Here is a 15,144-nt window from a genome sequence, read left to right as displayed (position 1 = left end):
ACAGGCGGTATATGGGCACAGAGCTGAAACACAACACAGGAGGTATATGGGTACAGAGCTGAAACACAGCACAGGAGGTATATGGGCACAGAGCAGAAACACAATACAGGAGTTAATGGGTACAGAGCTGAAACACAACCGAGGAGGCACATAGGTACAGAGCTGAAACACAGCACAGAAGGTATATGGGCACAGAGCTGAAACACAACAGAGAAGGTATATGGGTACACAGCTGAAACACAACACATGAAGTATATGGGCACAGAGCTGAAACACAACACAGGAGGTATAGGGGGACAGCGCTGAAACACAACAGAGAAGGTATATGGGTACAGAGCTGAAACACAACACAGGAGGTATATGGGTACACAGCTGAAACACAACACAGGAAGTATATGGGTACACAGCTGAAACACAGCACAGGAGGTAAAGGGGTACACAGCTGAAACACAACACAGGAAGTATATGGGTACACAGCTGAAACACAGCACAGGAGGTATATGGGCACAGAGCTGAAACACAACAGAGAAGGTATATGGGTACACGGCTGAAACACAACAGAGAAGGCATATGGGTACACAACTGAAACACAACACATGAAGTATATGGGCACCGAGCTGAAACACACAGAGAAGGTATATGGGTACACAGCTGAAACACAGAACAGGAAGTATATGGGCCCAGAGCTGAAATACACAGAGAAGGTATATGGGGACAGGGCTGAAACACAGCACAGGAAGTATATGGGCACAGAGCTGAAACACAACAGAGAAGGTATATGGGGACAGAGCTGAAACACAGTACAGGCGGTATATGGGCACAGAGCTGAAACACAACAGAGAAGGTATATGGGCACAGAGCTGAAACACAACAGAGAAGGTATATGGGTACACAGCTGAAACACAACACAGGAAGTATATGGGTACACAGCTGAAACACAACACAGGAAGTATATGGGCACAGAGCTGAAACACAACAGAGAAGGTATATGGGTACACAGCTGAAACACAGCACAGGAAGTATATGGGTACACAGCTGAAACACAGTACAGGAGGTATATGGACACAGAGCTGAAACACGCCAGAGAAGGTATATGGGTACAGAGCAGAAACACAATACAGGAGTTAATGGGTACAGAGCTGAAACACAACCGAGGAGGCACATAGGTACAGAGCTGAAACACAGCACAGAAGGTATATGGGCACAGAGCTGAAACACAACAGAGAAGGTATATGGGTACACAGCTGAAACACAACACATGAAGTATATGGGCACAGAGCTGAAACACAACAAAGGAGGTATATGGGCGCAGAGCTGAAACACAGCACAGAAGGTATATGGGCACAAAGCTGAAACACAACAGAGAAGGTATATGGGTACAGAGCTGAAACACAACACAGGAGGTGTATGGGCACAAAGCTGAAACACAACACAGGAGGTATATGGGCGCAGAGCTGAAACACAACGCAGGAGGTGTATGGGCACAAAGCTGAAACACAACACAGGAGGTGTATGGGCACAAAGCTGAAACACAACACAGGGAGTATATGGGTACAGAGCTGAAACACAACAGGGGAGGTATATGGGTACACAGCTGAAACACAACAGAGGAGGTACATGGGAACAGAGATGAAACACAACACAGGAAGTATATGGGCACAGAGCTGAAACACAGCACAGGAGGTATATGGGTACACAGCTGAAACACAACAGAGAAGGTATATGGGTACCGAGCAGAAACACTACAGAGAAGGTATATGGGGACATAGCTGAAACACAACACAGGAAGTATATGGGCACAGAGCTGAAACACAACAGAGAAGGTATATGGGGACAGAGCTGAAACACAGCACAGGCGGTATATGGGCACAGAGCTGAAACACAACACAGGAGGTAAATGGGTACAGAGCTGAAACACAACACAGGATGTATATGGGTACAGAGCTGAAACACAACTGAGGAGGCACATAGGTACAAAGCTGAAACACAGCACAGGAGGTATATGGGAACAGAGCTGAAACACAACAGAGAAGGTATATGGGGACAGAGCTGAAACACAACACAGGAAGTATATGGGCACAGAGCTGAAACACAACACAGGAGGTATATGGGGACAGCGCTGAAACACAACAGAGAAGGTATATGGGTACAGAGCTGAAACACAACACAGGAGGTATATGGGTACACAGCTGAAACACAACACAGGAAGTATATGGGTACACAGCTGAAACACAGCACAGGAGGTATATGGGTACACAGCTGAAACACAACACAGGAAGTATATGGGTACACAGCTGAAACACAGCACAGGAGGTATATGGGCACAGAGCTGAAACACAACAGAGAAGGTATATGGGTACACGGCTGAAACACAACAGAGAAGGCATATGGGTACACAACTGAAACACAACACATGAAGTATATGGGCACCGAGCTGAAACACACAGAGAAGGTATATGGGTACACAGCTGAAACACAGAACAGGAAGTATATGGGCCCAGAGCTGAAATACACAGAGAAGGTATATGGGGACAGAGCTGAAACACAGCACAGGAAGTATATGGGCACAGAGCTGAAACACAACAGAAAAGGTATATGGGGACAGAGCTGAAACACAGTACAGGCGGTATATGGGCACAGAGCTGAAACACAACAGAGGAGGTAAATGGGTACAGAGCTGAAACACAGCACAGGAGGTATATGGGCACAGAGCTGAAACACAACAGAGAAGGTATATGGGTACACAGCTGAAACACAACACAGGAAGTATATGGGTACACAGCTGAAACACAACACAGGAAGTATATGGGCACAGAGCTGAAACACAACAGAGAAGGTATATGGGTACACAGCTGAATCACAGCACAGGAAGTATATGGGTACACAGCTGAAACACAGTACAGGAGGTATATGGACACAGAGCTGAAACACACCAGAGAAGGTATATGGGTACAGAGCTGAAACACAACACAGGAGGTATATGGGCACAGAGCTGAAACACACGGAGAAGGTATATGGGGACAGAGCTGAAACACAGCACAGGAAGTATATGGGTACAGAGCTGAAACACAGCACAGGAGGTATATGGGTACACAGCTGAAACACAACAGAGAAGGTATATGGGTACAGAGCTGAAACACAACAGAGAAGGTATATGGGTACACAACTGAAACACAACACAAAGTATATGGGCACAGAGCTGAAACACACAGAGAAGGTATATGGGGACAGAGCTGAAACACAGAACAGGAAGTATATGGGCCCAGAGCTGAAATACACAGAGAAGGTATATGGGGACAGAGCTGAAACACAGCACAGGAAGTATATGGGTACACAGCTGAAACACAGCACAGGAGGTATATGGACACAGAGCTGAAACACAACAGAGAAGGTATATGGGTACAGAGCTGAAACACAACACAGGAGGTATATGGGCACATAGCTGAAACACACAGAGAAGATATATGGGGACAGAGCTCAAACACAGCACAGGAAGTATATGGGCACAGAGCTGAAACACACAGAGAATGTATATGGGGACAGAGCTGAAACACAGCACAGGAAGTATATGGGCACAGAGCTGAAACACAACAGAGAAGGTATATGAAGACAGAGCTGAAACACAGTACAGGCGGTATATGGGCACAGAGCTGAAACACAACACAGGAGGTATATGGGTACAGAGCTGAAACACAGCACAGGAGGTATATGGGCACAGAGCAGAAACACAACACAGGAGGTAAATGGGTACAGAGCTGAAACACAACCGAGGAGGCACATAGGTACAGAGCTGAAACACAGCACAGGAGGTATATGGGCACAGAGCTGAAACACAACAGAGAAGGTATATGGGTACACAGCTGAAACACAACACATGAAGTATATGGGCACAGAGCTGAAACACACAGAAAAGGTATATGGGGACAGAGTTCAAACACAGCACAGGAAGTATATGGGCACAGAGCTGAAACACACAGAGAAGGTATATGGGGACAGAGCTGAAACACAGCACAGGAAGTATATGGGCACAGAGCTGAAACACAACAGAGAAGGTATATGAAGACAGAGCTGAAACACAGTACAGGCGGTATATGGGCACAGAGCTGAAACACAACACAGGAGGTATATGGGTACAGAGCTGAAACACAGCACAGGAGGTATATGGGCACAGAGCAGAAACACAACACAGGAGGTAAATGGGTACAGAGCTGAAAGACAACCGAGGAGGCACATAGGTACAGAGCTGAAACACAGCACAGAAGGTATATGGGCACAAAGCTGAAACACAACAGAGAAGGTATATGGGTACAGAGCTGAAACACAACACAGGAGGTGTATGGGCACAAAGCTGAAACACAACACAGGAGGTATATGGGCGCAGAGCTGAAACACAACGCAGGAGGTGTATGGGCACAAAGCTGAAACACAACACAGGAGGTGTATGGGCACAAAGCTGAAACACAACACAGGGAGTATATGGGTACAGAGCTGAAACACAACAGGGGAGGTATATGGGTACACAGCTGAAACACAACAGAGGAGGTACATGGGAACAGAGATGTAACACAACACAGGAAGTATATGGGCACAGAGCTGAAACACAGCACAGGAGGTATATGGGTACACAGCTGAAACACAACAGAGAAGGTATATGGGTACAGAGCAGAAACACTACAGAGAAGGTATATGGGGACATAGCTGAAACACAACACAGGAAGTATATGGGCACAGAGCTGAAACACAACAGAGAAGGTATATGGGGACAGAGCTGAAACACAGCACAGGCGGTATATGGGCACAGAGCTGAAACACAACACAGGAGGTAAATGGGTACAGAGCTGAAACACAACACAGGATGTATATGGGTACAGAGCTGAAACACAACTGAGGAGGCACATAGGTACAGAGCTGAAACACAGCACAGGAGGTATATGGGAACAGAGCTGAAACACAACAGAGAAGGTATATGGGGACAGAGCTGAAACACAACACAGGAAGTATATGGGCACAGAGCTGAAACACAACACAGGAGGTATATGGGGACAGCGCTGAAACACAACAGAGACGGTATATGGGTACAGAGCTGAAACACAACACAGGAAGTATATGGGCACAGAGCTGAAACACAACAAAGGAGGTATATGGGTACAGAGCTGAAACACAACACAGGAAGTATATGGGCACAGAGCTGAAACACAACAGAGAAGGTATATGGGGACAGAGCTGAAACACAACACAGGAAGTATATGGGCACAGAGCTGAAACACAACAGAGAAGGTATATGGGGACAGAGCTGAAACACAACACAGGAAGTATATGGGCACAGAGCTGAAACACAACACAGGAGGTATATGGGAACAGAGCTGAAACACAACAGAGAAGGTATATGGGCACAGAGCTGAAACATAACACAGAAGGTATATGGGCACAGAGCTGAAACACAACAGAGAAGGTATATGGGGACAGAGCTGAAACACAACACAGGAAGTATATGGGCGCAGGGCTGAAACATAACGCAGGAGGTATATGGGTACAGAGCTGAAATATAGAGAAGGTATATGGGTACAGAGCTGAAACACAACAGAGAAGGTATATGGGTACAGAGCTGAAACACAACACAGGAGGTATATGGGGACAGAGCTGAAACACAACACAGGAAGTATATGGGCACAGAGCTGAAACACAACACAGGAGGTATATGGGTACAGAGCAGAAACACAACACAGGAAGTAGATTGGTGCAGGGCTGAAACACAACGCAGGAGGTATATGGGTACAGAGCTGAAATATAGAGAAGGTATATGGGTACAGAGCTGAAACACAACAGAGAAGGTATATGGGTACAGAGATGAAACACAACACAGGAAGTATATGGGTACACAGCTGAAACACAACAGAGGAGGTACATGGGCACAGAGATGAAACACAACACAGGAAGTATATGGGCACAGCGCTGAAACAACACAGGAGGTATATGGGGACAGAGCTGAAACACAACACAGGAAGTATATGGGCACAGAGCTGAAACACAACACAGGAGGTATATGGGGACAGAGCTGAAACACAACACAGGAAGTATATGGGAACAGAGCTGAAACACAACACAGGAAGTATATTGGCACAGAGCTGAAACACAACACAGGAGGTATATGGGGACAGAGCTGAAACACAACACAGGAAGTATATGGGAACAGAGCTGAAACACAACAGAGAAGGTATATGGGTACAGAGCTGAAACATAACACAGAAGGTATATGGGCACAGAGCTGAAACACAACACAGGAAGTATATGGGCACAGAGCTGAAACACAACACAGGAGGTATACGAGGACAGAGCTGAAACACAACACAGGAAGTATATGGGCACAGAGCTGAAACACAACGCAGGAGGTATATGGGTACACAGCTGAAACACAACACAGGAAGTATATGGGCACAGAGCTGAAACACAACCGAGAAGGTATATGGGTACACAGCTGAAACACAGCACAGGAAGTATATGGGTACACAGCTGAAACACAGTACAGGGGGTATATGGACACAGAGCTGAAACACACCAGAGAAGGTATATGGGTACAGAGCTGAAACACAACACAGGAGGTATATGGGCACAGAGCTGAAACACACAGAGAAGGTATATGGGGACAGAGCTGAAACACAGCACAGGAAGTATATGGGTACAGAGCTGAAACACAGCACAGGAGGTATATGGGTACACAGCTGAAACACAACAGAGAAGGTATATGGGTACAGAGCTGAAACACAACAGAGAAGGTATATGGGTACACAACTGAAACACAACACATAAAGTATATGGGTACAGAGCTGAAACACAGAACAGGAAGTAAATGGGCCCAGAGCTGAAATACACAGAGAAGGTATATGGGGACAGAGCTGAAACACAGCACAGGAAGTATATGGGTACACAGCTGAAACACAGCACAGGAGGTATATGGACACAGAGCTGAAACACAACAGAGAAGGTATATGGGTACAGAGCTGAAACACAACACAGGAGGTATATGGGCACAGAGCTGAAACACACAGAGAAGATATATGGGGACAGAGCTGAAACAGCACAGGAAGTATATGGGCACAGAGCTGAAACACAAAAGAGAAGGTATATGAAGACAGAGCTGAAACACAGTACAGGCGGTATATGGGCACAGAGCTGAAACACAACACAGGAGGTATATGGGTACAGAGCTGAAACACAGCACAGGAGGTATATGGGCACAGAGCAGAAACACAACACAGGAGGTAAATGGGTACAGAGCTGAAACACAACCGAGGAGGCACATAGGTACAGAGCTGAAACACAGCACAGGAGGTATATGGGCACAGAGCTGAAACACAACAGAGAAGGTATATGGGGACAGAGCTGAAACACAGCACAGGAAGTATATGGGCACAGAGCTGAAACACAACAGAGAAGGTATATGAAGACAGAGCTGAAACACAGCACAGGAGGTATATGGGCACAGAGCAGAAACACAACACAGGAGGTAAATGGGTACAGAGCTGAAACACAACCGAGGAGGCACATAGGTACAGAGCTGAAACACAGCACAGAAGGTATATGGGCACAAAGCTGAAACACAACAGAGAAGGTATATGGGTACAGAGCTGAAACACAACACAGGAGGTGTAAGGGCACAAAGCTGAAACACAACACAGGAGGTATATGGGCGCAGAGCTGAAACACAACGCAGGAGGTGTATGGGCACACAGCTGAAACACAACACAGGAGGTGTATGGGCACAAAGCTGAAACACAACACAGGGAGTATATGGGTACAGAGCTGAAACACAACAGGGGAGGTATATGGGTACACAGCTGATACACAACAGAGGAGGTACATGGGAACAGAGATGAAACACAACACAGGAAGTATATGGGCACAGAGCTGAAACACAGCACAGGAGGTATATGGGTACACAGCTGAAACACAACAGAGAAGGTATATGGGTACAGAGCAGAAACACTACAGAGAAGGTATATGGGGACAGAGCTGAAACACAACACAGGAAGTATATGGGCACAGAGCTGAAACACAACAGAGAAGGTATATGGGCACAGAGCTGAAACACAACACAGGAGGTATATGGGTACAGAGCTGAAACACAACACAGGAAGTATATGGGAACAGAGCTGAAACACAACAGAGAAGGTATATGGGTACAGAGCTGAAACATAACACAGAAGGTATATGGGCACAGAGCTGAAACACAGGAAGTATATGGGCACAGAGCTGAAACACAACACAGGAGGTATATGAGGACAGAGCTGAAACACAACACAGGAAGTATATGGGCACAGAGCTGAAACACAACGCAGGAGGTATATGGGTACAGAGCTGAAATATAGAGAAGGTATATGGGTACAGAGCTGAAACACAACAGAGAAGGTATATGGGTACAGAGATGAAACACAACACAGGAAGTATATGGGCACAGAGCTGAAACACAACACAGGAGGTATATGAGGACAGAGCTGAAACACAACACAGGAAGTATATGGGCACAGAGCTGAAACACAACGCAGGAGGTATATGGGTACAGAGCTGAAATATAGAGAAGGTATATGGGTACAGAGCTGAAACACAACAGAGAAGGTATATGGGTACAGAGATGAAACACAACACAGGAAGTATATGGGTACAGAGCTAAAACACAACAGGGGAAGTATATGGGCACAGAGCTGAAACACAACGCAGGAGGTATATGGGTACAGAGCTGAAATATAGAGAAGGTATATGGGTACAGAGCTGAAACACAACAGAGAAGGTATATGGGTACAGAGATGAAACACAACACAGGAAGTATATGGGTACAGAGCTAAAACACAACAGGGGAAGTATATGGGCACAGAGATGAAACAAAACACAGGAAGTATAAGGGTACACAGCTGAAACACAACAGAGAAGGGATATGGGCACAATATACCTTCACAATGATAGTGCATGCTAGTGTAATCACGAGACTGCATGCTCGTGTAATCACGAGAGTGCACGCTAGTGTAATCACAAGAGTGCATGCTAGTGTAATCACAAGAGTGCATGCTAGTGTAATCACGAGAGTGCATGCTAGTGTAATCACGAGAGTGCATGCTCGTGTAATCACGAGAGTGCATGCTAGTTTAATCACGAGAGTGCATGCTAGTGTAATCACGAGAGTGCATGCTCGTATAATCACGAGAGTGCATGCTAGTGTAATCACGAGAGTGCATGCTCATGTAATCACGAGAGTGCATGCTAGTGTAATCACGAGAGTGCATGCTCATGTAATCACGAGAGTGCATGCTAGTATAATCACGAGAGTGCATGCTAGTGTAATCACGAGAGTGCATGCTAGTGTAATCACAAGAGTGCATGCTTGTGTAATCACGAGAGTGCATGCTAGTGTAATCACAAGAGTGCATGCTAGTGTAATCACGAGAGTGCATGCTCATGTAATCACGAGAGTGCATGCTAGTATAATCACGAGAGTGCATGCTAGTGTAATCACGAGAGTGCATGCTAGTGTAATCACAAGAGTGCATGCTAGTGTAATCACAAGAGTGCTTGCTCGTGTATCACAATGAGAGTGCATGCTATATAATCACGAGAGTGCATGCTAGTGTAATCACGAGAGTGCATGCTAGTGTAATCACAAGAGTGCATGCTAGTGTAATCACAAGAGTGCATGCTAGTGTAATCACAAGAGTGCATGCTTGTGTAATCACGAGAGTGCATGCTAGTGTAATCACGAGAGTGCATGCTAGTGTAATCACGAGAGTGCATGCTCGTGTAATCACGAGAGTGCATGCTAGTGTAATCACGAGAGTGCATGCTAGTGTAATCACAAGAGTGCATGCTAGTGTAATCACAAGAGTGCTTGCTCGTGTATCACAATGAGAGTGCATAGTCGTGTAATCCCGATGAAAGTACATGCACTCATGGCCATATGAGCCGCAAATGCTATTGCATCGAGACCCACATGGATTGACCTGTGCACTGACGTGTACACGGGTGTGCATGTGTGCAGCAACAAAGTGCCATGTTTTGAAATGTTTTTAGGGTTTATCATTAGTGCATCAATAAAGACGATTAAATGCATCTTCACACACAATTTCACACTTATAGACTGAATTAACCTGACTGCAGTTGAACTCATTTATTATCATGTATAGAATAAGAGTTATTAATGTGCTTTAGTTAGGCCACATGTTTGTGTAGGACTCCATTTTGAATAAGATGGCTGCCGTTTCGTCACTCTTTCCTGTTTCCTCCCTGCGCACATCTTGTCCTACAAGCTCCGAGGAGCACAGTCAAGATGACATGCAGTCGTTTATATTTCCACTGCTGTGAATCCAGTGCTTTCAAATGCACTTCTCCTGTTCCCTATGACTTGTAACATTTCTCGAGGTCCTACCTCTATGTTTACTAGCCTCATTCTTATGCGCTTCATGTGTTCTCAAACATCTCTGGGTGACATTAGCATAGAGTGTGTTGAATAATAATTAAACAAAAAGGGATGGAGGGTATGTGCGAAGGTAATGACGTTTATTATTCTTGTGTTCTGATTGGCTAAAGCAGCCATGCTCATGCTCACACCATGATGGTCAGGCTGAGTTTGCTCATATTCTGTACAGGAATGGACTATAACAACCCCTTGATTTTGGGGGCGAGCAAGAGATTTTGAGCTTTCCTTGAAGTTACTCGGAATGCTGCGTGATGTTTTCCTGATTTTACTGCTCTTTGGAACTTTAAATACTTTCTGATTTTTGCATACTCTGTGTAACTCTGCTCCATATAACCTTTAAGGAATTTTCCCTGCATTGATTAGTTTCGAATTTTGTTATAAAACTCTTGAACTTTTCTTGATCTAGAACTCCATTACTGAGTGGTCCCATTGCTTTTAGGATTATTTTACTCTGCTAAACTAATGTTTGAGAAGATGCCTTGAAATGCACACACACACACATCTGTGGGAGAACTGTATGAGGTAAATGTTGGGGTGACTAAATTGTGGTGTACAGTTTTGCTCCCACACATGCACGATGGAATGTAAGACGTTACAACGCAAAATCTTTTACAACGCATTCCATTACAACGCATGCCATTACAACAAATTGTCTAAAAACTACCTTTACAACACATACCATTACAACGCATACCATTACAACGCATACCATTACATTGCATGTATGGTAAGTATTGGATTGTATAGGGGTAAAAATTACTATTCTAACACCAGCGGGTGCAACAGTAGGGAAAGCGTTGGATAGCGTAGGGGTAAAAATACTATTCCCACTCCAGTGAGTGCAACAGTAGGGAAAGCGTTGGATAGCGTAGGGGTTAAAATTACTATTCCTACTCCAGAGAGTGCAACAGTAGGGAAAGCGTTGGATAGCGTAGGGGTTAAAATTACTATTCCTACTCCGGAGAGTGCAACAGTAGGGAAAGCGTTGGATAGCGTAGGGGTTAAAATTACTATTCCTACTCCAGAGAGTGCAACAGTAGGGAAAGCGTTGGATAGCGTAGGGGTAAAAATTACTATCCCACTCCAGAGAGTGCAACAGTAGGGAAAGCGTTGGATAGCGTAGGGGTAAAAATTACTATTCCCACTCCAGTGAGTGCAACAGTAGGGAAAGCGTTGGATAGCATAGGGCTAAAAATTACTATTCTCACTCCAGTGAGTGAAACAGTAATGTAAGTTTTGGATAGTGTAAGGGTATTATGCGTTGTGATGGTATGCGTTGTAATGGTATGCGTTGTAATGGTATGCGTTGTAATGACTGCGTTGTAATGACATGTGTTGTAATGCTATGCGTTGTAATGGTATGCGTTGTAGTGTCATGCGATGTAATGGTTGCGTTGTAATGGCATGCGTTGTAATGGATCTTGCATTGTAAAAGTTTCGTTGTAATGGTAGTGCGTTGTAAAAGTTGCATTGTAAAGGTTGTTTCCCACACAATGAGTGTGTTGGAAAAGTAAGAGACAGTAATACCCAAACAATTCTCTCAAACCATAATTCTCACCTCTCGCGCAGGGCTTTGCCTTCGACGAGACCGTGTGATTGGCCTGTGGTGCCCAATGTAGCTGTCCCCTGAAACAGGGGGGACGTAGGGGTCCCTGCTGCACTGGGGCTCACCACTCCCTCTTCTTTTGGCCCATCGCTGGTGCTCGGGCTCCTCCGGAAGGAGGAGTAGGTGGTGGATCCAAAGCGGGAGCCTGCATCAAAGCTGACACTGGTCCTCTGCGCCCAACCCCTCTCGGGGCCTGGAGCCGCCACCGTGCCTTTGTCCTCCTCCATCTTGGCCAGGATCTGGTCGACAGTGGTGCCGGGGAAGCGGCTTGGCTTGGGTGCCCCTAGTACAGGCTTCACTTTGAAGGATACAGCAGGCTTCTTGAGCACCGGTGGCCGGGCACCTTTGGCATCTGGACAGGGGGCTGGCAGCTCCTTGGGGGCAGGTTCCACCCTCGCGCTGTCCACCTCAGTCTGCGCCACTAGGCTCGGTGTGACCTGGTGTGGCTCCACAGCGCGGGGGGATGGCGAGGGTGGCAGGGGCACAGAGGCTTTGGACACTGAAGCCAAGGTGCTGGAGCAAGCTTCATCCCCAGAGAGTGGCTCGGATGTCTGGCGCTTGAGCGTGAAAGATGGCCGCCGGATCCCGCCTCCACTGGGGGCCGCACCGTAGGGCTTGGGGCCCGTCAAGAAGTTGATCTTTTCTGCGGACGGCGTCTCAGAAATGGGCGATTTGGGGCTCCAAGGGCTTGAAGGAGGGAACACCACCCCTGGATCCTGAGAAAAGGACTTGGAGAGGGGTTTCGGCAGAACTTTGGGTTTCGGCCTGAGAGCCGGCTTGGGCCGGTTCGCTGTGAAGAGAAGAGAGAGAGAACTGCGGTTAATGACAGTGCATGGAACAAGTGGGGTGTCTGCAAACTATAGCATGTATCACAGAGTATATTGTAACATACACATCAGAATGTACAGTCATATTGCAATTTATTTAAAGAGTTTTATATAGCGCTGGCTAGACCCGAAGGTATCAGAGCACTTTACATGAGAATCAACAATGTAACAGAAAAAGATCAGCAATTACACATTACATCAAAAAATAGGCAATACATTAGGATAGGAGAGAAAGGAGAGAGAAAAGTAGTGGAGGGGGCAGGGGAGGTGAGAAAGGGAGGATAAGGGAAGAGACAACAAGGAGAGACGAAAGGAAGTCTGTCTAAAGACCCACTGGGTAGGTGACGACCAAGGAGGGAATCCACGGCCCATCTCCCCTATAGCTAAACCAGGTAGCTCCATCGGGCATCAAACAAATTAGTTAATAAATAGTTAAATAAATAAACACACATAGGCGAGTCTTATAAAATACTTCACCTGCAGCAGACAAAAGGCGTACAGGAGCTTAGGTCCGGCCTATCTCATGAAGCGACGCCTGCTACACGCCAGCCCCAGATGAACACACAAACCCTCTGCTGCCCAGGATTAAGAGGCAGAAAGATGGTGGAAGGTCACTCAGTGAACCTGGACTCAGGATACAAAGCTGAGACCAGCACCAGACCACACTCAATTCAAGAAACCCCTGGAAACTGAACAGGGCAGTTCTTGGTCTTTTCTGTGCAGTGGTATATTGTGTTATAACCTATTCAAAGGGCACATCGTTTATCGACGGGCGTATAAGGAAGGTAAATATGATGTATGTCCAGGGACCCCTTTGATTCAACACAGATCCTACAACACACCACCTGACCCACCCACCTACAAAAAGGGGCTGCCTCTTTAGGTCCATGTCGGATTGACTATAAAAGTGCTCCCATGGGCCAAGCAGCCACCCTTAAGCAAGTGTGGCCAGACTCAACCCTTGAGAGGCAGAAAGAAAAGCCTTCACAGGTGTAAAGTTACATCTACAACTCAGTTCTATTCTCTCCCACTGATGAAATGACTTGGGCTAATTATAGATGCTTACTTCTTGCATATGTAGCATTAGATACCTTTAATATTGTGACGGTAATTGTATGCTTCGATATCCGCCCAGGTTCGTGTTTTTTCTACTCTCAGGACTTCAGTCATTCAGAGGTTGGTGGTGGAAGGCAACCACCAAAAACACAAGCCAATGAGACTGCTACAGACAGGAGGTACAGGCACGTATGACTGTGGTGCTCACGCTGTGCACGTATCTGCAAGCACAGACTCACACAACACATCTTTAGCGAAGAGGAAGAGGAGACCCAATATATAAATATTGCCCGCCTTGAAATTAAAAACTGAGCTACTGGGATCCTTCTCTCTGAAAGTCGAGCTTAGAATCTAGGCCGCAAGTGGATCACCAGGCCCAGATCCTTCCTTCTACATACAATGTCGTCAAGCGACTCACACACAAGAGGCTGAAGGTTTTATGGCGAATTTATCTTCAAGTTTAACCAACTTCATCTTCCAAGAACCAAGAAATCCACTCCACACCTCAGGATCGCTGCCTCCACCAATGCGCTCAGGGTCGAACCCATGAGCCTCATCGAAGGCAACCAGTTCCTCCTTCCTCTAACCTTCGCCGTTCGAAGCCACCCTGGTCCGCCTCCTGCTCCCTACATCCCAAACAACTCCTGGAATATTCAATGAACTTAATAAAGGAAGAATTTTACTACAACTTTCCTCAATATCTGTAGCACACTCAAATCATGAATCCAATCTCCACCTAATGTCAGCAAGCTTCAAGCCACCATCTCAGAAGGCATTCTTCGTCTGGTGTACACAGCCCCTCAAATTTCAGCTGTATTGTGAAAAATTCACCCCAGACATTGCATGCAAATTACTTTGAGGTCCAGTGCCACCGAAAGAGTATGGCGCACATTGTACAACTAAATCTATCTAAGAAAAGATGTCGGAGCAAGACAGGGAGATGTGATGCACGCGGCTGACGAGAGTGTTCTCAGACTACGAGAAAATACGACAGAGAATTTGACTCCATTTGAAAATATGCCAGATGATATGGATTGGCAACAGGATTACATAAAGCAACAGATAGACGACTGATGCAATAGGAAATAGACAACAGTGAACCTCCTAGATATCAAGATAGTGCCCTTGATCGCCAATATTCAGAAGCTTTTTCTGGCTTTGATAAGCCTTTGCAAAAGAGAAATGAATGTCTG

General features: G+C 46.0%; 1 protein-coding gene across 3 annotated transcripts in view; it reads right to left on the bottom strand.

Moving 5' to 3' along the window:
• The window catches only part of TNKS1BP1 (tankyrase 1 binding protein 1), a 332,768-nt gene that overhangs the window by 151,161 nt on the left and 166,463 nt on the right, over positions 1-15,144 (bottom strand). For all 3 annotated transcript variants that reach the window (XR_013607004.1, XR_013607011.1, XM_078674811.1), the window contains exon 3: positions 12,021-12,858. Coding sequence is in view for 1 of the 3 variants with exons in the window: in XM_078674811.1 (XP_078530937.1) it covers positions 12,021-12,858 (838 nt within the window). In the remaining 2 variants the exon portion in view is untranslated. The remainder of the gene's footprint in view (positions 1-12,020; positions 12,859-15,144) is intronic.

This window comes from Lissotriton helveticus, chromosome 1_1 (genome assembly GCF_964261635.1).
Source record: "Lissotriton helveticus chromosome 1_1, aLisHel1.1, whole genome shotgun sequence".
Lineage (NCBI taxonomy): Eukaryota > Metazoa > Chordata > Amphibia > Caudata > Salamandridae > Lissotriton > Lissotriton helveticus.
Note: the sequence above shows the minus strand (reverse complement) of the source record. Positions and strands in the feature narration are given on the sequence as shown.